This window comes from Pseudorca crassidens, chromosome 5 (assembly GCF_039906515.1).
Source record: "Pseudorca crassidens isolate mPseCra1 chromosome 5, mPseCra1.hap1, whole genome shotgun sequence".
In the NCBI taxonomy this organism is placed as follows: Eukaryota; Metazoa; Chordata; class Mammalia; order Artiodactyla; family Delphinidae; genus Pseudorca; species Pseudorca crassidens.
This window is the reverse complement of record NC_090300.1, coordinates 71,209,923-71,237,009: the sequence shown is the minus strand read 5'-3', so window position 1 is coordinate 71,237,009 and position 27,087 is coordinate 71,209,923. Positions and strand designations below refer to the sequence as shown.

Genomic DNA, 27,087 nt, shown 5'->3' with positions numbered 1-27,087 from the left:
TTAAAAAGCTTGTTTCTAATAGAATAGAACTGTGTTGCATTCTTATTCTTAACTTCATCCTACTATCTGCATTCCGTCTTCCACCAGACAACCCAAATCAATTCCTCTCCTTACTTTGAATTAACCCTTTTTCTGCAACATGTATAGGGGTTTTGAAATTCCCCTAAGATTGCAGAGTAGGAGGTGTTGTGTTTGCATATATCTGTGTTTAAGCTGCCCCTTCAGAGCAAGATAACGATACTGGGGACAAAAGCAGCATCTTACACTCCCATCTTACACTCAATGTCTTGAAAGCCCTCGGAGGGCTAGGAACTATAGGGGAAGCTGCCTTGGGGGCAGAAAGCCACAAGGCTACATGTTTCACACAGACCTCCTGTCCCATGTTATTTCCTCTCTACCTTTCTGTTGCCAAACCACCACAGTGTAGCTAATTCCTCCTCCAGCAGCATCTCCCCCAGCCCTGCAATTACAGTGGAGACAGAGATGGAGTTGCAAACGAAGTAATAAGGAGGCAAGGAGAGGAGGCCACCATGATTCACCCCTAAAGCATGTGGGGTCATTAAATATATATATGTGGTCCAGTAATCAATAATTTTCCCCACTATGTTAAAAGAAAAGGGGAAAAAGAAATGAAAATTAGGTGTTTGGAGAAAACCCTGCCTCTGTTGGTTTCTTCCCCAGGAAGAAGTTTGCTTAAGGGGGCAGGTATATGTTCCAAGAAGAACGCCAAACCTGTCATCATAAATAATCCCAAGGTATTATTTAGAACATCCATAAGCCAAGCTAAGGAATTGTTAATAATATCTGGTTTTTACACTTTACAGTTAATACACACAATCTTTTTGCCCTAGACAACAGCACTTTAAAATGTACTTGAGGCAACATTTGGCCACTTGTCCTATGTCCTGAAATTTTCCAGGAAGGAAGAAAGAGAAACTATGACATCATAACGCAAGAATTTTGCTCATGGCCCAGTTTTAGGAAATTTGCTTTTTCTGCTTTTCAGTAGTCACTCAACACTGAATTCCACACATTTCCCCTGAAACCAGCTTCTCATGACTGCTACTTTCCCTAACAATAATAGCATCATCTTCCTCACCTCTCAGACTGCCAATCATTGTTTTTAACTCCTTTTCTCATTCTCCTCCACTTCTGCCATTCCTACCCCCATTCCCACTCCCAGCATCAAATCGTGATCTACTGCTGCTGCTTCTTTCATAGGAGTCACCATCTCCTCATCCTCACAGCCATCTCAGTGGTCCAGGCTCATCCTCTCTTACCTATTCTGTTGCAGCAGCCTCCTAACTGGCCTCCCTCTCTTCCCCATCCTTCTTTCCCCATCCCTCCCACTCAAATCTCTCTTCCCGGTGTTCCTTGTGTTAACAATCATATAAATTGTTCCAAGGGTCTTATTGGAGCAGAATTTCTCATTTCCTCCACCTAGATGACTCCCATCCAATCCTTAAGGTTTATTGCCTTTAAGAAACTTCCCATAATCCCCTAGTTATGTGAACAAGATATCCCTCTTGGTACTCATACCTCTATCAAAATAATTGTATTTGCCTCTCCTCCCTGCAGACCTTGAGGTTTGAGATCGTCTATTTTCTTTCTTTGAATTGTCAATAGTTTACACACTGCCTGACCTATACAGAGCACTTCAAAAAAATTTTGTTAAATGGATGCACTTCCTCATTTAAAATTCAGTAGTAGCTCCATTTCCACCAAGAAAATACAAACACTTTATACTGGCATTCAAATCCTCCCTCCTTTATCTGGCCCCATCTCTAGGCTCATCATTCCCTATGCCTGCATTATACTCCAGCAAAACTGCATCCACTCACTCTTCTCTGAATTTCCCTGCTCTTTCCTGACCATATGGCTTTATTCTTGCTGTTCCTTCCACCTGTACCACACTCTTCCCCTAACCCTCTCTTTACAACCCAGCTCACCACCAATATTCTAGCTCCCTCCTTCAAAGTCATGTCATAAAGTATTTCTTTTATGCTCCCCAGATACAGCCTCAGCTGTATGAATCCTCTCTTTGGTGCCAACTTCGTTCCAATGGCAAAGCTTACTGCATCTTAAAGCATAGCTGTCCGTATACTCAAATTAGCTATTGCAAAATGCACCCTTCATAGCAGAGACTATGTTACTTAGCTCTATATCTCTACAACACCTGATATAGTGACATACACATATTCATACCCGATGCATGCTTATTCTAGTTGAGCAGATTGTTTGAACCTGGTTTGAAATATTACTTTTACACATGCTACTTGGTGTCTGAGCCAAGTTATCGAGTAGAAGCTTGATCTGGGGGAGATCAGTCGAAAAGGAAAAGGCCTCAGGCCTCCCTATAGGCGATGCATTTTCTATTCTCTTCTTCCTAGAGCAATCAAAAGGCATAAATATGTGCAGTGCCTTTACCTTAGTACATTTTTGATAAATGAATGGTTTTGTGGCTTACAGTGGCTTATTACAGTAAATAATAAACTTCACTTTTATACATATATCAAAATTCACTAAACTCCCAAGATATGCTCTTGGGAAGACTTAGCGTCTTGTATTTGTTTTAGAAGAAGCACAGATGAAAATTAAGTGTAAGGTAGGAATGGACAGCTAGTCATATGTTCTCAAATATGATCAAAATTAGTCAACTCTCTCCAAATGTTTTTAAATCAATGAGAAATACCTATTGCCAAGTTGAGGGACAAGCCTTCTTTCCTTTAGAAAAAAAATCAAATAAGAGGAGGTAGAAAATCCTGGGGACTCTTTTGCAAAAATCTGAATCAGTGGTGGAAGTTTACTGAAATTTCATTAGAAAATCTATACCCTGACAACATGGTCTTAGAGAACTCTCAGTGCTGCTACCTAAGTCCCATGCCTTAATTACTACTCTCCCTACCACATATGTGAGAGTCATTCAAAATCCAAAATTCAGTGACTCCACTGTCTCTTTGAGTCCATGTTCTGATTTAAGTCCTGCATAATATAAAAAACCTCCCAAGAAAGATTGGCATTGACCTTGAAATTTACCCAGACTGGCCAAAAAAAATAGCAATTATATTTTTTCCTATTCCAAAGAAAATAATATTTTATGTAATGGACTTGGAGACTGGATTCCATATCCCATCATGAAGAGATTTCCCTCCAGTGATTGTGAGATGTTCCATTCACCCAATATTTTCATTTTATTTTAGTTCCCAGAGCTTATCAGAGCTTGGTTGAAGCATGTGGGAGTAATGCCTATCTCAGCTCTAAAAGACTTCTCAGACCCCTGAGTCTGGTCCACGAGCTCTTTCTCTGAAAATCCCTCCAAGGATCAGTGAAAAAAATTGGAATGAAAGAATTTTAAAAATAAAGGATTTGAGATATCAAGGCATTTGGGGCACAAAATAACTTGTCATCAGGCCATCTCCAACATAAATTTTTTCATTGTCCTTCAGACAAACGCAACATTATTTCCACACAGGAGTGGGCAGACATTGCCTTAGTCATCTTTTTTTGTGCTGGTCAAGGGAAAGATCCCAGGGGCAACTTCCAATTTGCCTGGACACGTTTAAAATTTCTGTGGGTTTCTCTAAGCGTGCTTTTAAATTTAATGCTTTTTAATTTAGTGCTGGGAACTGTTCAGGCACAAGCTAAGGGTCACCCCCATGTAGGTACATAGTATGGAAGAGGGGGGCTCAGTGAGACTTGATAAGGTCCAGATACAGGGAGAATTAAGTGCTAATTTTCTACTCTAGGCTGACCAGTGAGGAACGGAAATAAAGAGGAGGGAAGTACCGGGAGATTCATCAGACGAGTGCGTCGACTGTTTATTTTAAAACGTCCAGGACTAGTAACATGAAATGGTGCTACCTGCGTCCTCTACTACAGGACATGGGCTGATGTGTTCCATGTCTCACAGGGACAATGGTAGCAAAACTGGGATTAGAACTCAAGTCTCCCGAGCCTTTCTGTAACTTCCAAAATTACACTGCCTGTCACATCCTAGAAGTACAGTTAACATGCAGAGGATAGAGATGAAGGAGGACATAAAAACGTTTGGTTTTCAAACTCTTTGGGGTATCTTTCCCGCCCTCCTTCTCTGAGTAAGATGCACTCCTCTGTGTCTCCATTTTAAAGCAGCAATTGTTACATCACACTGCAATTGACATTGTACTTGTCTAGCTCTTCAGCGACACTATAAGCCCCTGAAAAAAAGATGTCATATTTTGCCTTTCCAGAGCTCAGCACAGTGTTTGACATATAATAGGAACTAAGTAGCTGTTGAGTTAATGAACTGACGTTTGATTCTGTGTAGCTACAGAGGACAATACTAGGACCAACAGTTGATAGCTTCAAGAGGAGCTTATTTCAACTCACTAGAAGAAAGACCATTCTAACCTGAGCCTCCCAGAGTGGGACAGACAAGGCGAGAAATAGTGAATCCTCTTTTACCAGAAGCCTGAAAACAGAGGCTGGATAACCACCTGTCAGGTTTACTGGAGAGAAGATATCTGCTTTGGGTGGTCTCCAATTTAGTGATTCTGTGATTCCATTCCATTCCAGATCCTAGGCCTTCTCATTTTTCTGAGACAAGAGTCTCTAGTGCCATCTTCCTGTAACCTGGGGTACTTTGTAAAGGTCTATCCTTGCCTGAGCTGACTAGTGAACTTGCTGATCTTATTTAGTATTGGGGCCCTGCAGTTAATATCAAAACAAAAACCAAGAACAAAAATAACCATAAACCCACCCAATTTAGCAGGAGAAGTCTATGGTTAGGAAGCCGCTAAAACTTGCACTATTAGGTTGATCTGAGTTAGAAGAATGACACTTGCTCACATCCCACTAGAGCACAATACAGTCATAATAAACAGGGGTCTCAATATATACCAGTAGAAGAAATATAGACAAACCAAATCTGAAAACTTATCAGAAACTTATAGATCACCTGAACTAAAATGCTCAGGTATAGTCCTCAAGAGGAGACATTTATAATCACATAGCTAGTGCCTGGTCAAGTTGGCACAAAATTCCGCTGATTATAAGGCCAGAATTCTTTTCATTACCCAATGCTGTGAAGCCCACTATAATATAACACTTAATTATACAGGTTCAGAAATACAAGTCAAAGCAGATCCCAATGTGATAAGAGATGCTAAAACTACATATGGGAAAGGCATGCTGTAACATGGTTAATCTATGACGTAAATAAATTACAAACGGATTGATTGCACTGTATTTTTCCTATCAAGGACTGAGTTGTACTCCTGTATCATGTAGTTCATCTGTGCTGTAAACTCTAAAACACATGATCTCATTAGAATCCAAACCAAATAAGAGACATTGGGGCATCAGGCTAGATAAGAAAGACAAAGTATACAAGCACTAGGCTTTTGAATATACTAGCTTATTTAGACTAACCAACTACCCGTAGTTATAATTATCTCTATTTTTAAAGATGAGACTGGGGCTCAGAGACATCAACTGTTTAACCTCTTGTCACACTGCCAGTAAATAAGAGAGTCAGGATTCAAATCCGTATTTATTTGGTTCTCAAGCCCAAGCTCCTGTCCCAAGGGATCAGGACACCCCAGTCACCCATGACTCTGTAAATGAGTTTGATTTAAATAAATAACTTTCCCTCTTTTGGACCTAGATCATCTCTAAGGCCCATTCTAGTTCCAGAAGTTCTCTGATGCAACCTCCAATATTCAAGATTTGAAAGAAGTTCTTATATATATATTCTATCCAAAAATAAATAATGTAAAACATAAGCATGAACAATAGCGAAGATATCTAGATTGCTTTCTTTGTTATTTTCTGCTAGGACTCATTTAGCTAAGTTTGTCTGAATGTTGGCACAAACTGAGGGCCTTCAGTAAAGAAGCAACACATTCAGTTTCTTTATGTGCATGATGGGCAAACTTAAGTGAGACATATACTCTGTGCAGAGCTCTGTAACCAGCTGCAGCTTACACAGGCATCATCATAAATGCAGGCTGGAGTCAGCTTGTGTTAAAAGATGAGGGCCACCAAATGGATGGAGACCATCTCAGTTCTATGCATTAAGGCAAAGGTGAACGGTCCCTCTACCTTTGGTCCAATTGATCTTAGAGGACAGCCCGTGTAGAGAAAATAACCCATCTCTTCAAGGCACTGTGGTTTAGTGAAAAAGCCCCAGCCTAGGGATCAGGAGACCCAGCACTGCACTATTTACTGAGGACTTTGCCAAGATGACTTCACCTTCAAGTGAGTCTCCGTTTATTCACTTATAAAATTCAAAATTAACCAACCTTCCTGCATTTATTATGAGATTGCACATGCATGTGTGTGTATGACAGAGAGAGAGAGAGGAGAATCAAATCAAATAATGAGTGTGCAAGGTGTCTTGCAGATTCCAGGACACTAACATACTGGGAACAGACATTACTATTCTCTCTCTAGCCAAAATTTTGCCTGACCCATTGATTCACCCACCTCAGAAACAGAGGTGAGATGTCTGTTGTTGGCTTTATTTTTTCAGCACTCCCACGGTAGGAAAAGTCTAGGTTTTGGTGTCATAGGGATCTGTGTTTCATCCCAGGTAAAGTGCTGGATGGCTTTGTGACCTTCAGCATGGTTCAGATAATTTTTCTTTTCTTCAGTTTTCTCATCTGTAATATGGGGATAATAACACCTTGCCAATGGTGATATATGAATTCACAATGACATATCTAAAGAGCCTAAGGCAGTGCCTGGTCCATGGCAGCTGTTCAGTAAATTGTAGTGGCTACCATAATTATTTACCACCCTTTTCAAAGGACCAGTGACAAACAATGGGAAAGGACAGCTTCTTCCTTTACCTGCCAATCCCAGCCCTACTAGCCCTTCCAGCTGTATCACTCACTTGCTATGCGGACTAGGGCATACACTTGGTGCTCAATGAGTCTCGGAATGATTTTGCCATTCTGCTTTTTACATAGGCCACCACTTCAGCACTTCTGCTGCCACCCAGCAACTGCCCAGGGAAACTGCATAGATTTTAAGAAAATTAGGATTTAAAGAGATGGTTATTTGAAAATTCTAAGAAGCAATGAGGGGAAACCTTTTTTTGAAAGACTCTTCCCAGCAATGACAATTGACAAAGGCACAAGGGATTAAATGCTGAGATCAGGTCAAATTTAAAACTACTTCCATATAGTATAATTTCTATAAAACCACCTGGACCTTTTTTTCACCTTAGTGTATCACTCTTATTATTATTTTTAAGAGCAATAACAGTTTCATATTATAGAATTTTTGTTTTGAAAGACACCTGGAAGATCACAGACTGCTCTCATCACTCTACAGATGTCTAAAAAACAGTCCAGAGAAGAGAGAAGATATTCAAGTGTAATGTCAGGAGCTCATTCACGGAAAGTCGAAACTCTTATTCTACATCTTCTATCTACCTGGCCAATGAGTCATTCTCTAGATGTTTCTAAAAAGCAGATTCCCTGTTTTCTGATGACATAAGGAGAAGAAAACCTAAAATGCTGGAATTTACAGACTTAAGTCAATGAACAACCTCCTTGGTTGTTTCTCCATCTTTAAGCTCTACTCTCAGCTTTGCCATTGGGGGTCTGGACCACAGTCCCCTAAGACCACAGTTTACATCTATAAAATGAGGAAGATCGACCCAGATACTCTAAATTTCTTTCCAACTCCAAAAACCTATATTTCTTGGCACTCATTCTCATTTATTGAATGATAATAATAGCACATTGAAAGAATTTAAACACATCATAAATAGCAGTTTTTTCTGCAATAAATCAGAAGAAACCAATCTTGAACTTTGACTCTGCCAAGTGTCCCCCAGTCCCCATGTCATTCCTCCAGATGGATTCTCACCAAAACAGACCCTACATAGCCCGGGGGCTCAGCCCCATCTGTTAAACTAGCCTCTTCTCACTTGTATTTTAGCTGGTACACATGGGTAAGGTTTCTTCTTTCTGACATGATCTATGTCAGTGGATCCCCTAATGAAAGGCATCCAAAGTGTTAAAAACAAAAATCATATATTTAAAAAATAAAATAATACTAATAAATAATACATCACTAGTGATTAAGTTATGATTCAGAAAATCATGGGGAGAGTCCCAGCTTGTGACCTTGATGCCACATGTTGTCATATATGTTTAAGATGGATCTTGAGAGGAGGATCCAAAAAATGAACTCTGATCCAGAACATTGGCGTGATCATCTCTTTACTTGTGTTTTTGCTTATGCCTGGTTTTTTGCTGTGTGTTTTCATTTGTGTTTTGTTTTGAGTTCTTAAAAGAAAAAACATGAGGATGTTAACTGGGGAATTTCTAAGGACAGATGATTCCCAAAAACGTTATAAGATTGAATTGCTGAGTCCTAATAGTCTCATTCAGTGAAAATGGAAAGAAAATACATAAACTAAAAGGATGCTCTCCATAGAGAGACCAGAAAAAGCTAAACTGGTGGGGCCTGAAAAACCAACATTCAAACATGGATTACAAAGAGCAATAGCAAAGGCAAGAGTGACTTACGTCTGAAAGATCCAATTCCCTAGCTTCCCAGACTCTGTGATTGGATTCCAGAAAGAACCAGGCTCTTTTTCAGAGAACTGACTTCTCTCTTTAAAGCCAAATCCCTAACTTGGATTCCATTTGTTCTTCAGAGTCCTGCCATTATGACACTGAAGACCAGAAGCATTTCCCCCAGAGAAATGTAGTGTCTCTAACACTGCTGGGTTTTCTTGTAATTCAGAGCAACAGAGTTCAGAGAACCTCAAAGTGGATGCCCTCACACTAAGTGTATAGTGAGTACAGAAAACATTTTAGGGTGGTTCTCAAACATTTCCTAGCAGGGGTGGGATCCTGCCCTCTGCAGGAATTCCTAGGCAATAACTTCCTAAGGAGGTATTTCTCATTTAAATATAACCTCCTGGCAACCAAATATTTATCTAGAGGAATAGCCCTGTCCAATCAGGCACCTGGGTTCAGTCCATTACTCAAAAATAACAGTATTGTGGCATTTGGGGAACGCCTCCTCTCAGAGATTTGCCAAGAAATAGCTCAGCAAAACCCCACCATCCTTGTCAACACGCCTCCCAGGGCATTATGAGTGAGTGGACAGCACCGCACCCAAGATCAAATCCAGGGCATTCTTGGCACAGATCTCCAAAGGCAAAGTCAAGAGCATGTGTGACAAAATCCTTGCCTGTTGCCCAGTTCATCGCAGTACGTGATGTAACTTGATACTTGCTGAAGATGGTAGGTCCATAAACCCTAAGGCAATTCTGTTTCCAGATTTCATCGTCGTCCAAGCAAATCTCAATGACTTTGCTCCATTGGAGTCTGAGGCCATTAATCAGTGTTGCCTTCAAGAGAATGATACTCAGATTCTCATTTATGACTTCTCCTTTCCACACTTAGGTCAAGCATCCAACACTTCTCACCAGGACTGACTCAACGATCCGATCATATTTTTCTCAGTGCTCCAATCCATCCCACACACCACTATCTGGTGTGGTCAGGTACTCACCAGTCACTGAGTACACAGTAATGTGCCTGCCACATACTAATGTACTATAGGCTGTAGGGACACGAGAGAGGCAGAAAACCTCTCTGCAATGAAACCTTTATGACTCCCACTAGCCAATCAAACTATATACAACCTCCTTATTCTGCCATTTGCCATTCTCCATGAACAGGCTTTACTCTCCCCCTCCTCTCTCCAACCACTCTCTCTACACTCCAGCCACCCAGGAGGCTAGTCATGGTTTCTGAAGCAATGTTTTATACTTTTGTATCATCACATCTTTTGATAATACTCTTCCCCTAGTCTGAGGCACCTTACTGCTCTCTACCAAAATTCATCAGTCTCTTTAGCAAAAATTCCCAACCTTAAAAAGAAATAATTGGGGCTTCCCTGGTGGCGCAGTGGTTGAGAGTCCCCTTGCCGATGCAGGGGACACAGGTTCGTGCCCCGGTCCAGGAAGATCCCACATGCCGCAGAGCGGCTAGGCCCGTGAGCCATGGCCGCTGAGCCTGCGCGTCCAGAACCTGTGCTCCGCAACGGGAGAGGCCACAACAGTGAGAGGCCCGCGTACCGCAAAAAAAAAAAAGAAAAGAAAAGAAATAATTGCTTCATCATTGTTCCCATAATACATTGCTTCTGTCTTTCACTTAGGGTTTGTCATGTTATGTTTTGTTCTGTGAAAATTAGTTTTCTATATATTTACTCTCCCTGTTCCCAATTACAGCTCAGACTGAGGGCAAGACCAATATATAATTCATCTTTCTTTCCCTACAGAGACTACTAGGCACTGTCTTCCATTTGTCAAATCATCACATTAAAACTATTACAATTAAAGCTTGTTTCCAGAATCCAGGTGCAGCAATATCCAATTTACTGTGAAGGAGAAAAAAATGCAATGGCAACACACAAAGACTGTAACTATATGAAGTAGCTGAAACAACTTTTTAACTAAAAAATCAAAGATTATTAATTACTTAATGTTCTTAATTGTAAGTCAGGTTTTACGCTAGAACCAGCTTCCTCTGCCTGCTGCCACATCACCAAATGGTAAAAAAAAAATATAACCCTAGTTGTTTCAGGTGGCCGTGTACTGGGTTTAAGGCCACTTCTCCATGCATACCTGTAGAGTCGTCCCTTCTTATACGTGCCTCCTGCTTGGTCTAAACTGAGGGCTACCATCTTGTTCCTAGGAGAATTTTAACATGAACTTTCCCTGCTCCCAGAAAGACCCCATCTCCCATTAACAGGGCTTAGGCTTTCTCAAACCAACTCATCAAGTTCCTACTTCCATCAGAAAACAGGCTCCAGTTCTCCATTATTTTGCTGCAGAGTAACAGGCCTTGAGTTGAGTGAATAATTAACATTTCTTTCCTGTGAAACTTACAGCATAGACCTGTAGTCCTAACTGTCCCATCAGTGACTCAGTAACTTTTCAGGTAGTGTCTCTCTATTAGCATTTTGTAATACTTTAAAGGATACTTGTAGAGTGCCACCTTCCTAATTGAAAAAAAAAAAAAAAAAAGCAGAGCATATTGGAAAGCAAAAAGAAAGTAATGTGTCTGGAGCACCTATAACAGTCATCAGCTTGGCACTCCTCAAGTGTTCTCATTTAATCTTCACAACTCTATATGGTAGATATTTATTAACTCCAAAATATGAACTATATGGCTGGGTCCAGGGAGTTTGGACTAAGAGAAGAGCAGGGGGGTAAAAAAGAGGAGAAAGAAGAAGAATGTGTCAGTTGAAGCTGGAAAAAAAAAATGTATCAAACACCAACTCTGGCCTGTATTCTCTCCACTGGTTCCATCTTTCCCTGGGGTCTGCAAAACGAATGCACAAAAGTTCAAGTTCTGCCACCAATGTTAAACACTTTCCCAAAACAAAAACTGTCATTGGTCACAATATTCCTTGACTGCTGACAAGGAGTTCTTACTGTTCTCATTTCACAAGAGCAATGGTGGAAAGAAGGTTATAAAATCATTGGTCCACAAGATGGCAGAGACCTTAAAGGTTGTCTAATTTCATCCCTTTCATGTTACATGGGGGTAGAGCAAGGCTCTGAGAGGGGAAACAACTCTCTTTCAAGGACATACCGAACACTGAAGACACAATAGGGATAAAAATTCAGATTTTCTTATTCCCAGCCCAGCAGAATCTCCATGGTGCCTTTCCAAGTAGTCACATTCATTTGACTTGGATTGATGAAGGCTAGTGCCCTTCAATAGCAGAGCAGATAGCTAAAAAGAGAGACCTCCCCAGCCCCCACCCTGCCTCTCCATGCCTACACCCATTCCGTCCACCTCCCAACAGCTTGCTGCCTCGATTTCCTAACGTGAAACCCTCCTCAAGAACTCGCATGAACTTCCCAGGTCTCTTAGTTGGGAGTAAAAGGCCATAACATCAAGGTGCACATCTGATTTTAATCCCCCAAGTCTGTTTCCATCATCGCTGATAATGCCTTGTGTTTATATACCTTTCCCCAAGTAGCCCAGCATGATTTATGAACATTATTGCATTACACAATAAGTAATTATTCTAAGAGATAAGTGGGCAATTTGACTCATTTTATACACTGAATCAGACCCATTTTCCAGCAGTTCCAGAAATGGTCCTACAGTTTACAGCAAGGGCTTTCAAACTAGTTTTACCTGTGAACCCCTTCCCTCTAGGGAATGCCAGTGCAAGTGACAGATACAAGCTGAATTACTCTAATTCTTCCAAAAGCCATAGCTCATCAACAACTAAATATAAAACTCATCTCCACATCGGTGTCCCTTGGGCCCTCATGTTGGCCTGTTTGGAGTTCCTCAGAGGTGCCAGGCTCTCTCCCTCCTTTATACAAACTCTTCTCTCTCCCTGGACCGCTCTCCATAACTTCCTTCACCTTGTCAACACCTACTCATTCTTTCAGTCCGAGTTCCAGAAGCCCTTCCTCAGAGAAATCTTCCTTCATCTTCACCCTCCGATTTAGGTCTAAATCCTGTAATAAATGCTCTGATCGCCCTCATGCAGTAGGCTACCTGTCCCATAGCCTCCAGCGTCTACCTCCTGACATGCATGGCCTCGTGTGGCATCCACCCCTTGAGCATAAGCTGGATTTAGCAACTTGCCTCCAGTGAATAGAACATGGCAGAGGTGATAAACTGTCCCTTCCAAGATTAGGTTACCTAAAGACTGTGGCTTCTGTCTTGCTTAATCTCTCTCTTTCCCTCTTACTTCCTCCCTTTTTCCCTGTGAGGGAGGCCAGCAGCCATGTTGTCAGTAGTCTTAGAGAAAGGCTCACACGGCAGGAACCGATCTCTCTGGCCATCAAGGACTTCAGCCTGCTGACAACCACATGAGTGAGCTTGAGATGTCACGGCCCCAGTGACCTGAACCACAGGACTCAGCTCAGCCACACCCACAGTCCTGACCCAGAAACAGAGAAATAATAAATGATTTTTATTTTATGCTACCAAGTTTTGAAGTAGTTACTTAGCAATCTATAATTCACATACCGCATATAGCTCTTCTTCAAAGCACTTTCACTGTTGTAATTTTATACTTATTGGTATGATAATTTGACTGTCCCCTTGACTGTGAACTCCGTGAGGGCCGAAACTCTCTCTTTAGCACAATGGCATCACAGTGCCCAGCCCAGCATCTGGTAATGGCAAATGCTTGGTGAATGTCAGTGGCGTGAATAGTTTATTCCAACCATCGACTTTTCCCCTAGCCAAGCAGGCCCCCAAATAATAAGCGTGATAAGCGTCTTCCACTTGTAGGCTCACAGCTCCTTCCCTCACTCCCCCTCCCATACAAAGAACACCTGATTCGGAGTTTCTACTGCCAGAGTTTCTACTGCAGCCAAATCTCACATCCACGGTCTCCTTTTCTCATCCACTGACCCAGTTCAGATTATTATAATTTCCCAACTCTACCCTCAGAGAATCTGAGAATCTCTCCCTTAGCCTGCCCCTTTCTCCAATATCTGTTTCCTCCAAACCATCTCTTATATTGTTGCTCCCCAATCTTCCCAAAGAAAAATGCCAATTGTTTTAGCTCATCCCCTAAAACCTTCAACGTCTCAGATCCTAAGATGATTAAAACCTAAACACCTCATATTACAAATATCATATGATATCACTTATATGTGGAATCTAAAAAAAGGATACAAATGAACTCATTTACAAAACAGAAGTAGAGTCACAGACGTAGAAAACAAACTTATGGTCACCAGGGGGTGGGGGGGGAGGGATAAATTGGGAGATTGGGACTGACATATACACACTACTATACATAAAATAGATAACTGATAAGAACCTGCTGTATAGCAGAGGGAACTCCACTCAATACTCTGTAATGGCCTATCCAGGAAAAGAATCTAAAAAAAAAAAAAAGAGTGGATATATGTATACGTATACTGATTTATTTTGCTGTACACCTGAAACTAACACAACATTGTAAATCAACTATACTCCAATAAAAGTTTAAAAGAATAAAAATAAACACGTCACATAATTATCCAAAACCATTCAAAAGCTTCCACCATGCCTTCTCAACAGCTGAGACCCAGCCCCACAGGAGAACTGGCATGATCACACCAGTTGGGCATTCGTCTGCTTATGCCTGAACTACTCCTCACTCTCTGCCCCAAGTCTGCTCATCCTATAAAGACCTGCTTAAATTCCACCTCCTCTCTAAGACCTTCCCATATCTCCCAGGAGAAATTCTCTTTCCCTCTCCTGTGCCCATGGCACTGTTGGCTTTCCACTGGAGCAGTCATCAAAGCCTGGTTAAAGCATTACATCATATGTGTCTGTCTTCCCATGAGACCATAAACATCCTGGGGACAGAATCCAGGTCTCATCACCTTGTCATCATCATGCCTGCTACATGGCCAGAGCTCAGGAAGGACTCAGTGAATGTAATCGAGTTACTACTTTGAAAGAACAGACATGTAGGGAGCGCTTTTTATTTTCAGAACGCTGCTGGGAGGGCAGATGACTAAGTCAGTGGCTTTTTTTTTTTTCTTTTTTTAAGCAAAGAGACCACAAACCACCTTTGAAGCGAAGAAAAAGATGTGATTGGAGGGAAATGAACTGCTACCTTTAATCCTCCAGGGAGTTTGGAAAAACAACAAAATGCCGGCTTCCACCAGATCATTTCTTTTTAATTAAAAGTTAGTTGGATTCCTTTGGAGCACTCAATTTTCTGGTCAACAAGAAGTAACCAATGCTATCCACACCCCCTCCCCTGTCCTTCCACCGCCACTCCTGGAGTTAGGCAACCCTTGGGGGTGGCAAACACTTCAGCTGTTTGCTCCATGCTCATAATTAGATTGTCTAGACAGGAGATGTTGCTGGAGCAATAGGAAAATATGTTACAAGGCGTTCCGCAGAACCACACTTTATAACAGTGATTAGGACGCACTGACAGACACGAAGCCAGCAGAATCAGCCTGGGCCATGAGCTGGTTTCACCCAGAGCAGAGGAGAGGCCCCTTTGAAGCTCTCATCTGACAAACGTATGCCCAAATTAGAACTCTGGGGGCACGGAGCAGCTCGTTGGCCTTTGGATCTCAGGGAGCAAGGTTGAGGGGATGGGTTAATGTCTGGGATGCCCTCCTCTCTCATGCCTTCCTCCTGCTGATACTAAGTCAACAGGGACAGCTCCTAGCCCCTGCTTTCACCAGCGTCTCTATGGACAGGATGAGGGGTGACCACCTCAAGCAACTTCCGAGCCTCTCTCCTGCAGCATTGCTATCCCTTATATTTTGCAGAATGCAAATTTTCAACGGCATGGAGAGATAAATGTGTAATGCCTACTCTTGCAGGAAGGCATTTCTAGGCCTGACCTTCCCACTCAGCTTTTGTTGGCATATCAATGTGACAGCAACAATATTTTCCAGCAGAAAATCTTAGACCTTTTTCACAGGAGTAATTGACTAGGTAAAATCATTCAGCCCTCTAAGATGAATGACTTGGGGAAATTGCTACATAAATAGAGTACCACAAAGCATAGGATTTCAAGACCAAAAAAAAAAAAAAATTAAAAAAGGAAAAAAAATTTAGAGATTCAGGGATAAATTAGGAATTTGGAATTAATGTATACACACTACTATGTATAAATAGGTAAGCAACAAGGACCTACTGTATAGCATAGGGAACTATATTCAGTATTTTGTAATAACCTATAAGGGAAAAGAATCTGGAAAAGAATACATATGTGTGTGTGTACATGTGTGCATGCATATATATATATATATATATATATATATATATATATATATATATGAATGACTGAATCACTTTGCTGTACACCTGAAACTAATACAACATTGTAAATGCTAGGAGTTGCCCCCTGTTGACTTAGTATCAGCATGAGGAAGACATGAAAGAGGAGGGCGTCCCAGACATTATACTTCATAAAAAAAATTCAGAGATTTTATAAGTGAGGAAACTGAAATTCAGCCAGGGGAGGAGACTTTCCTGATTAAGAAAGTAGATCAGGACCCAGATCCCTGAATCCTCAATCAGTGTCTTTCTCCCAAACCTATTATAGAAGCTTACATCCTTCAAGTGCTTATTACATACCAGATACTTTTCTAAATATTTTATATGTATTATCTCATTTAATCTTCAACATGGACTGAGATAGATACTATTACCCTCTCCAGTTTCCAGGTGACGAGACTGAGGCACAGATTGTTGTGTGACTTGCTCTAGGTCACCCAGAAGCAGATCTAGGATTGGCTCCCAGGCAGCCTGACTTCAGAACCTGCTCTCTAAGCTCTAAACTACTTATCCTCTACCTCCTGATTACAGACTTCAGATAGGAACAGAGGTCATGAAATGGGGCCCATTTATCCTCAAAAATTACAATGCATTTGAGGACCAGTAGGAACTAGGTGCATGACAAAGGGAGGAGTTGAAATCAGAGGATCTCATGTTCAAGACCCCACCATCATGTTATCTGTTTGATTACATACAAGTCACTTGACCACTCAGTTTCCTCATCATTATCTCTTGTGGGCATATTTTTAAAAATGGGAGAGTTAGCAAGTAAATATGGATTTTTAGAACTCTTTAAGTAACAATTATTTTAACACCTTACAATTTACAAAACACTTTTATATCCTTTATTTAAATCTATAATGACCTATGAGTTAGGCCTGACAGGGATTTTTATTATTGACATTTTATAGATCGGAAATTGAGAGCCCAGGAATTAAAATGAATTGTCTAAATTCAAGCAGTAAGAAAATTGCTGTGGCTAAAATTGGTCATAGCTTTAACCTAATGGTTAATCTCATAGAAACGGAGTCTTCCTCACCCTCCTCCACTTTTCTGGGAGGTTATAGACTCAACAGGATTACAACAATTAAATTTTAATTAAAATCTGGGAATGAATCCAATTATGATAGAAATAAGATATAGGGTTCTCATCTCAGATAAGGAACAATAAAGGCTATGTACTAGCAACTAATTAAGCTAGTTACTCTGTAAGATCAACCAGACCTTTTACCATTTCCCGGTTTTGTGTCTGGTGAATGTTCTAACCCAAAGAGAATCTTCCTTCATCTCACAGATAAATGATCCATAGCCTGTAGGTGTCTCTTCCCATCACACTCTCACTTCATATTAAGCCAAAGGCAAATCAGTGAATAAAACAGAACAACTCTGTTTTGTAAGTACCAATACGTGGGATACACTGGCACAGGTTCTGCTAAGTTCCAATAGACCTCTTCACAGCTTCTTAAGAGAAGCAGAAGCTACATTACCAGGAGAGGTTATCTTCACCCAGAGAGACAGAGAGGAGGAAAGGAGAGGACAGAGGATGAAAACACAGAAGCAAGATCATAGACAGAGAAAGAGGAGAGAGAAGGGAAAGGAAGGGACAAGGAGGGGAGGGGAGGAGAGGGGAGGGGAGGGAGAAGAAAAGGAGATAAAATATTATTTATTAAAGGAAAAGAACACTGGACAGGAAGTTAGAAGAATTGATGTTGAAGCCCAACTCTAATACTAAATAGCTGATGGCGCAATGAATCCCTGGACCCCTCTCGGTCTCACTTCTCTCATCTCTAAAATGCAGTCAGTCCATGCTATTTATTCTTGCTGTTGAAGGTCAAATGGCACGAGGGAGGTAAGAGCTCTTGGTAAACAGTGTCAGCATTGCCTTCTGCAGCCAGCAGGTGCTAATGTTAAGTCACTGCATTTTCTTATAACAAGGGAATGTGCTCACTCTATTCAGGCTTTCCTCTGGATTCAGTTTATGATTATTTAGCAGGTGCTTTTCCCTTGCCTCTTCCTCCTTTCCCTGCCTGATGAACTCTGACTTATAATGGTGACTTAATGCCCAACCAAGAAGGGCTAACTGACTTGGAAATAAAGATAAAAAAATCAAATTAATCTACTTAGTTCCATGTTAACAAAAGCTTTCATCTGGGAGAAAAATCAGAACTTGTTAACACCTGATATCTATAAGGCATATTACAAAGTGCTTTCAAATTATCTCATTAGAGCTGTACAATAAGACTATTAATGAAACAGAATGACAGTATGAACGACCTTTTGAAAGATGAGGAAACAAAGTTAACAGTTGTAAAATTAGGACTGAAATCCAAGACTCTATCCTCTGTTCAGAACTCTACTATGGAGGTTTGCTAAAAAAAACTGAGCAGAACTTTAAAAACCACCCTTTCATCACACCATGTTTCTACACCTGGGGGGCACCCAGAATAAGCATTTTAATTTTTAACAGCATGCTAGCTGCTGGGACACGCTTTCTTACTCTAACCCAGGATGAAAATCTGAATAAAGCCATACAAGTTAATTAGGAGGCCCAGAAATACACCAACTCTCTATGGTAATAACCAGGTGCCTCATGGGAAATCAAATAAAACAAGCCATAAAAAGTGAAATTTGTCTGGTAAAACTAATGAAAGAAGGAAGGTGAAGGATGAGAGGATGTGAGAATAGTATGAATATGCAGATTTCTTATGTCTCACCATGGAGCTTTAATATACACTGCCGAAGATGGCATATCAAGTGGAAGCATATTCTTTAAATAAATAACCATGATATAACTAATAATAATAATTATACGCAACTTTAAAAAATGAATGATAGAGAAGTATAAAAAGAAGATGAAAAAGTGGGTTGTTAATGTAAATGAGTTTATCTTAGGAAGTAAATAGATAATATTCAAAAAAGATAGAATTAAGATTACTATAAATTACACTTATAGTCACTAGTAGAAAAAGACTCTAAACTTTCTTGATTAAAGAAAAATATGCTCAATGGAAAACAAAGGAAATATAGAAAATACGGTAATATATTTAGAAAAATGCAATAATACAAAAATCAAGATGGCAGAACTAAGACTGTAACTGTCACATTAATATGTATAAACAGGTTAATCTTACCAATTAAAAGAAAAGACCCTCAGGTTGGATCACAAAGTAAAATTCAATCATATGCTGCATACAAGAACACATCAAAAAATAAAGAAACCCCAAAAGTTTACAGTAAAAAACAGGCAGAAATATATGAAGAAAATTCAAATAAAAAGGACATAAGGTTTGCAATATTCAGCAGACAAGACCAAAAGCAAGGAAGACATTAAAGGAGATAAACTTTATAATGAAAAAGAGTATAATCTAAAATAAGGATTCAACATCTATAAATGTTCCTACATCAAACAAGACAATACGAACATTCATAATGTTAAGTCACAAAGTTAAAAAAAAAAAAAGCATAATAGTTAAGGAAAATTTAATTCTCCTCTCTCAGTCTATGAGTAGATCAAGTAGCCAAAAAAACTTAATTAATGAATAACAGGCAAAGACAAACAAGACACAAAGAACATAATGATAATGGATCTAAGTACCATTTATCGAATTCTATACAAAGAAAGCAGAGACTGCACATTCAAGTATTTATGAAATGTTGATATAAATTAACAATTGAAATGTAAAAATATTCAGTAAATCCCAAGGAGTAGAAATAGTAGAGAAGACATTTTCTAAACACAGTATAATATTAAAACTAGAAATTAATAGCAGAACTCAAGGGAGTAGGCACATTATAGTCAAACTTCTGAAAACTAAGATAAAGGTAACATTTGAAAGCAGCTAGAGAATACACAGAGGAATAGCAGGTCAAATGACTGTGGACTTCTGTCCAGAAATTATGGAGGCCAGAAAACAGTGGAACAACATCTTGCGAATGCTGAAAGAAACAAATGTCAAGTCAGAATTCTCTAACCAGAGGAAATATTCTTTAAGAATAAAGGCTAAATAAAGACCTCCCCCAAAATAAAAAATAAGAAATTTTATCATAGTAGATTACACTACAAGGAATGCTAAAAAGTAATTTTTCATGTGTAAGGAATATGACCTCAAAGAGAAACTTGAATCTTCTGGAACAAACAAAGAGCATCAGAAATGAAAACATGTGCATATAAAAGATAACTTTATTTTCTAATTTCTTTGAAATACATATGATTTCTTAAAGTAAAATTTATAATGTTATCTTGTGGGGTTTAAAATGCACATGAAAGTAATATGCATGACAACTGCAATGTAAAAGGCAGTGAGGAGGGGATATAAATGGAGCTATATGTATATTGTATACATATATTTTAATTTTCTGTGTATTATAATGTTCTGACATCTTTCTGGCAGGGAAGAGACTGCCCCTCTTAGGGGTAGCCAACTCTTAGAGATAGCAAAATGCCCAACACATGGACTTTGATATGCAAATTAAATAATCCAGAGGCATACCTCCTCTATCTGGCCCATACTTCCCATAAGGCAATATTCTTTTGCCTTAGCTAAGAACCAGGTACCAGGCAACCAGGAACCACCTGCAGTTTAAAGTCTATCAAAATTATTCATACTGGCCAATCATAAACTGTTTACCCTGCCCTGCCTTGCCTTTCCTGTGGAAACTCTAAAAAAGATCATGGCCTAAGTTGTCCTCCAGCTCCTGCCCCTCTGCTTCTTGATGGACACTGTGTCTTCCCTTATGGCCCTACATGGCATATGGTGACTCCCTTTCTGGGACTTGTGAGTGTAATAAACTTCTTCCTTCAAAGCCTCATTCTTGTTACCTCCTGTGACTACACTGACTTTATCATGTCATTTCCAACATTTACATTCTTAGAACAATGTATTTACAAAGTTTCTATGTTTTAAGTGTAGTGTTATAATATTAAGTGTAGTGTTATAATATTAACTCTAAGTGCATGGTGAAAAGTATTTATATTATAACTTCTAGAACAGTGGTTCTCAATTCAGAGTGATTTTACCCCCAGGGCACGTGTGGCAATGTCTGGGGATATTTTCGATTGTCATAACACAGAGGCACGGTGCTATTAGCACCCAGTGGGTAGAGGCCAGTGTTGCTGCTAAACATCCAACAGTGCTCAGAACAGATTCCCACGCCAAAGAATGATCCTGATCAAAGTGTAAATAGTGCTGAGGTTGAGAAAATCTGCCTAAAGCAACTACAAAATTATGTAAAATGTTATAGCTAAAAAGCTTATATATATTGTATTGGGTTGGCCAAAAAATTTGTTCAGGTTTTCTGTAAGATCTTATGGAAAACCCTGAACGAACTTTCTGGCCAACCCAATATAAAATTATGAAGAATTATATATATAATTTGAAGAATATTTATATACTTACAAAGAAGGTTGAAAAAAGTACAAAGAAATTAAAAGTAGAAGGGGGAAAGAGAAAACAAGTAATAGGTATCCTTAACTTCAATCATATCAAAATCACTAAATTACAAAAGGAACTAAACACTCTAATTAAAAGGCAGAGATGATCAGAACAGATTAAAAGTATGACCCAATTATGTGATCCCTACAAGAAATGCACTTTGAATACAAAGAGAGATAGTAAATGGATGAAAAAAATATATACTATGTAAAAATAAGTATAAAAATGATAGAGTGCCTATAATAATATGAGATACAAAATAGATTTCTAGACAGAGTATTGCCAGAGATAAAAAGCAACATTTCATAATGAAAAAAGGCTCAATTCATCAAAACGGCATACCAATCATGAATGTGTGTGCATCTAACATAGACTCTCAAAATACCTGAAGCAAAAAATAATAAAACTAAAGAGACAAGAGAAAATCCCATAATAATAGCAGATTTTAACATTCCCCTCTCAGTAACCAATAAAAAAAAAATAGTAGACAAAAATCAGTAAACCCATAATCTAAACAACATTATCAAACTCAATGAATTAATTGATATCTATAGAAAACTAAACACAAAATTCTTTTCACATGCACATGATACATTCAGAAAGATGTACTATATAGTTGCGTCAATAAAAATGTCTCAATACATTTACAAGGATTAAAGTCAAAGACAGTATATTCTCTAAGTTAAAACTCAGTAATGTTAAAATATTTAGGAAAACCCAAAATATATGGAAAATTTCCAGTACACTTTCTAAAGCATCCATGGGTCGAAGAAGAAATCACAAGGAAAATTAGAAAATCTTTCTAACTGAATGATAGTATAAACACAACATACCCAAATCTGTGAGATGTAGGGAAAGCAGTGTGTAGAAGGAAATTTATAGATTTAAATGCTCACGTTAGAAACAAAGAAAGGCCTAAAATCAATGCCCTCAGGTTCCACATTAAGAAGTTAAAAAAAGAAAAAGAGAAGTAAACCAAAAAGTAAGTAGAAGAAAGAAAAAAATAGAATAGTAGAAATCAACTACATAGAATCAATCGTGAAAATTGGCAAAGTGAAAAGCATGTTCTTGTTAAAACCAAAAAAAAAAATCAATAGGTTCATCAATAGAAAAAATAAAGAGAGAGAATGCAGATCACGAAAATTAAGAAAGAAGACATTAAATGGATAACAATGGAATATTAACAACTATATGCTTTCAAATAAAACAACTTAAACAACAAATTCCTTGAAAAATATAATTTACCAAAACTAACACAGAAGAAAAAAATACGAGTAACTCAATATTTATAAAACAAATTAACTTTATTATCTAAAACTATCCCACAAAGAAATCTCAGGCCCAGAAAATTTCCTTTGTAAGTTCTATCAAACATTCAAGGAAGAGAGAACACCAGCTATACACAAAATCTCTTAGAAAATAAAAGAGAAGGGAACACTATCCAGCTTGTTTTCTGAGGCCAGCATAACACAAATACCTGGCAAAGACATTACAAAAGAATGAAAATAATACACTAATATCCTCATGAACATAGACACAAAACTCTCTAATAAAACATTAGCAAGCTGAATTCAACAATGTATAGAAAAGATAATACACCATGACTAAGTGTGTTTATTTTAAGACTGAAAGGTTGATTTCACATTCGAAAATCCTATTAACAATAGGATTTTTTTAAATTAGGCAAGCTGATGGAAAACTAAATATGCATAAATAAATAAATTCTTGTAAAAAATTAATAAGAGGGGAGTAACTCTACCAGATATTAAAATGTAATAAAATGTTATAATAATTAAAATCATTTTGTACTCTAGTAAACAGATGAATGGATAATCCAGAAATAAACACAAATACACATGGTAAAATATATATTGATGAAGGAGAGCATTGAATAAATGATGTTGAGAAATCCAGCCTGCCATCTGGTTAAAAAAATAAAGTTGATTGCTTATCTTTTTTCTTACTTAAGGTAAATTCCAGATGAAACATAAATTTAACTATTTTTTAAAATAAATTGTAAAAACTTTAGAAGAAAAGGTGGAAATATATTTTATAATTTCAGTGTGGAGAAAACCTTTCTCAAAAAGAAATAAACTCAGAAGTCTTGAAAGACTGATACATTTGACAACCTAAAACTCAAAGACAGTAAAACATAGCATTATAAAGTTAAAAGAGATATGACAAACGGGAAAAAAAATTTGCAATATATATGGCAGAAACAGGACCAAGTTCTTTGATATATAAGGAGCTCTTACAAATCAGTAAGAGAAAAATCAATATCTCAATAGAAAACGTATGGGCTCTGATGAAAAATAGGCAGTTCACAGAAAAAGAAATAAAATTACTTTCTAACCTAAGATAAACACTCTCAACTTCCTTCAAATTCTAGTGATGGAAATTAGAACAAAAGTAAGACATTTTTCTTTATTTCCCTGGCAAAGAAAAAGAGTTTCATAATACAGGATATTGGTGACAGTGAGTGAAAAAGGATGCTCACACACTGAGGGAGCATGAACTGGCATCACCTTTTTAGAAGGCAATTTGACAGTAGCTGTCAGTTGAAATTCACATGACTTTTGACCTAATAATTCCGCTTGCAGAAATTTACATTACAGATACATTTGCACATATGCACAAAGTCCTGTAGACAAGGATATTTATAGCAGCTTTGTTTGTAGTAGAGAAGATAAAAATAAATATCCATGAATAAGGGGCTGGATAGATAGATTAGACTTGAAATGGAATATTCTGCACTATTAAAAGGACTGAAGTTAATCTTTCCATGATTACATAATAAAGTCTCCAGGCAGGACATTTTATGGTATGTGTACCCGCTGGGTAAAATAATTTGTGATAAATGTATGTGTATATCAATATTACAAATATGTGTAAACCCACATATATACATACAAAGACATTTTTATCCTTATATATTTGCAGATTATTTCTCAAAAAAAAAAAAAAGCATAAAACACACGAAACTGCTAACTATCACCTTTGAAAATAATTCTGGAAAACTGAAAGTCTGGGTTAGGAGAGATATCCTGACAATAAATAATTTTTTGCGACATTTAAATAGATGTTTACCACGTGCCTATATTATTGAAAAATCCACCAGTTCAAAAAAGTCAGTGAACTAAATCAATCATTTCTAGCATCCATGAAAAGAGCAAATAAGAAATAGGTTTCTGATATGATATGCTTTATGTAAGGAAACCCAATCACTTGATCGGCCTATACTTTTTTCAGTATTTTAGAAAGATTTTTCAGCCAGGTGCTTAAAGAAGGACAACAACAAAAGGTACCTGCCCTAAAAGAGCTCACAGTTCCATGGGAAGAGTTCACATTCAGAGGTTCAGAGGAAGACAGCTGTCCTCCGGCTTAGATTTAAAATGTTGAAGAAAGTCAGTTCTTCCTGAGACCATAACAAGAATTTGCTCAGTTCAGCAACCCTCCTCTATAGACCTCACCAGGTCTCTTGGTAACTGTCAACCTCTCTGAGAGAGGTGATGTCCCCTCCTCCACTAAGCTTCCAGGAAAGATCCCAAAGAGACTTCTTTCAAGAAGTCTTATTAGCCATCTTGGGTTCTGTTCATTAAGCTTTGTAGAATAATTTCAATTCCCCAAGGCAAGTGACAGCTGCTGGGGGTGAGGATGGCAGCAGGACCCCAAGAACAAGGCCCCCCAGTGGTTGCTGTTATAAAGCCACACTGGTGCATTTGGCCGCACCTCTCCCTGGAATGTTTCAGACCTGGTTGACCCTGTGTGGTAGGCATTACCTTTGTAGAAAAAGTTGCAGGAACATTGTACAGCAAGGAAGGGTAGAAATGGTCAATTGCTTGGGGCTAGAAGCCACGGGTTAAAATGTCACGAATAAAGGCACCAAGGTGTCTAGAACCAGACTGCCTTAATTAAAAGCGCTGGGTATTTTGCAGGTGACAGCACTCTTAGGAGAGGGGGGTATTCAGGCTTACCTCACAGATGGGAGTGGTACTGTATGGTGTTTACTCTACAGAACTTTTTCCTACCTTCATTCCTTTGGTTGCTCTCTCTTCCTTCTGCTTGGAATATTCTTAAGCTTTTGTTCTTCGGCTGACTCCTACCCCATGTCAAATATTGGCTCAAGCTCTTCTCCAGGAAAGCTTCTCTAATCTCTGCCACAGGGATTAGGTGAAAACCGCTTCCTCCATGTCCCCACAGCTCTTTCCACTTTACATTCAACCACTGACTTGTCAGGTACTCATATTAAAGTACAAATGTACTTAAAATTGTATCCCTGGTGTCTGACGTAGCGTGGAAACTCAAGGATTGTTTGATGAATTCGGCGACAGCGTCACTGTTCTCCCCTGGATTCTCCCAGCTTACAGCACTGAACTGAACGTGGTGATTGTTTCCCCTGCCTGCCCCACACCCACTGCACCACTTTCCTGAGTCTAAGACATCATACTCACTTGTCCAGTGACATTGTAGGGAAGGAAAACTTGCCCAGGCAGATGCCATAGACAGCACTCAGGGGAATCCATTGCAACCGCACACAGCTGAGCATGATGAAGTCGTATTTGCAGATCAAGAGAATCCTGTCTGTGACCAGCAAAATCCTCTCCTCATTGTTCCAGTGGTCTGTCCTGTAAAAAATCACCACAGAGAACAAAAGTTATTTGCATAATCTTTCCAAGTTGAAAATAATGGAATTGTCTGAAACATATCTACTGACACAGAAAATAATGAGGTTTGATCACCTCGGAAGAAAGAGAAGCTGAAGAATGCCATCCCTTCTCTCTCATTCCAGCCCCATGACCAAGGGAGGAGAGAAGTGGAGGATCACAGGGAAAGGATTTGTTTTGTTTTGTTCGTTTTATTTTTTGGTTTTTTTGGCTGTGTTTGGTCTAGGTTGCTGCGCACGGGCTTTCTCTAGTTGCGGTGAGCGGGGCTGCTCTTTGTTGCGGTGCACGGGATTCTCATTGTGGTGGCTTCCCTTGTTGCGGAGCACGGGCTCTAGACACGCGGGCTTCAGTAGTTGCGGCATGCGGGCTCAGTAGTTGTGTCTCACGGGCTCTAGAGCGCAGGCTCAGTAGTTGTGGCGCACGGGCTTAGTTGCTCCGTGGCATGTGGGATCTTCCCGGACCAGGGCTCGAACCTGTGTCCCCTGCATTGGCAGGTGGATTCTTAACCACCGTGCCACCAGGGGAGTCCACAGGGAGAGGTTTTACGGCCACAGAGCTCAGAGATGATTAGCCTTGACAGGATCCATTAGGGGAATAGCAAGATTGTATCATGTTGGCAGTCAACTGATTCATGCTCCTCCATGTCTTCCCAGTTCTCTAGAAAGCCTTCATGGAGCACATCTTCCTCAAAGCACACCAAAAATAATCTTTGTTCTAACTCAATCTGGATGACTCACTAGGCATTAGTTTATGCTAATCTCCAAAGGTCGCATTGCTGACTGAAGATAAAATGGAGACTTGGGGCTTCCCTCGTGGCGCAGTGGTTGAGAGTCTGCCTGCCGATGCAGAGGACACGGGTTCATGCCCCGGTCTGGGAGGATCCCACATGCCACGGAGCAGCTGGGCCCGTGAGCCATGGCCGCTGAGGCTGCGCATCCGGAGCCTGTGCTCCGCAACGGGAGAGGCCACAACAGTGACAGGCCCACGTACCACAAAATAGAAAAAAAAAAAAAGGAGACTTGAATATAGGTCCAGTGACCTCCACCCAAGCCATCACTATTTCAAGCTCATTCTGTCATTTTCTTATGGTATAAACATAGTGAAACAAGTGAACTGAGATTCTTACAAGCCAAAGACAAAGCAGACACTGGGTAAGTGTTTACTGAATTGATTTGCTTCAGATTTAAGAGCCTTTCAGGA

At 39.3% G+C, this 27,087-nt stretch overlaps 1 protein-coding gene across 1 annotated transcript in view; it reads right to left on the bottom strand.

Moving 5' to 3' along the window:
- TPRG1 (tumor protein p63 regulated 1) overlaps positions 1-27,087 on the bottom strand; it is a 183,544-nt gene that overhangs the window by 47,064 nt on the left and 109,393 nt on the right. The window contains exon 4 of the mRNA XM_067738399.1: positions 25,675-25,848. Coding sequence (XP_067594500.1) covers positions 25,675-25,848 — 174 coding nt within the window. The remainder of the gene's footprint in view (positions 1-25,674; positions 25,849-27,087) is intronic.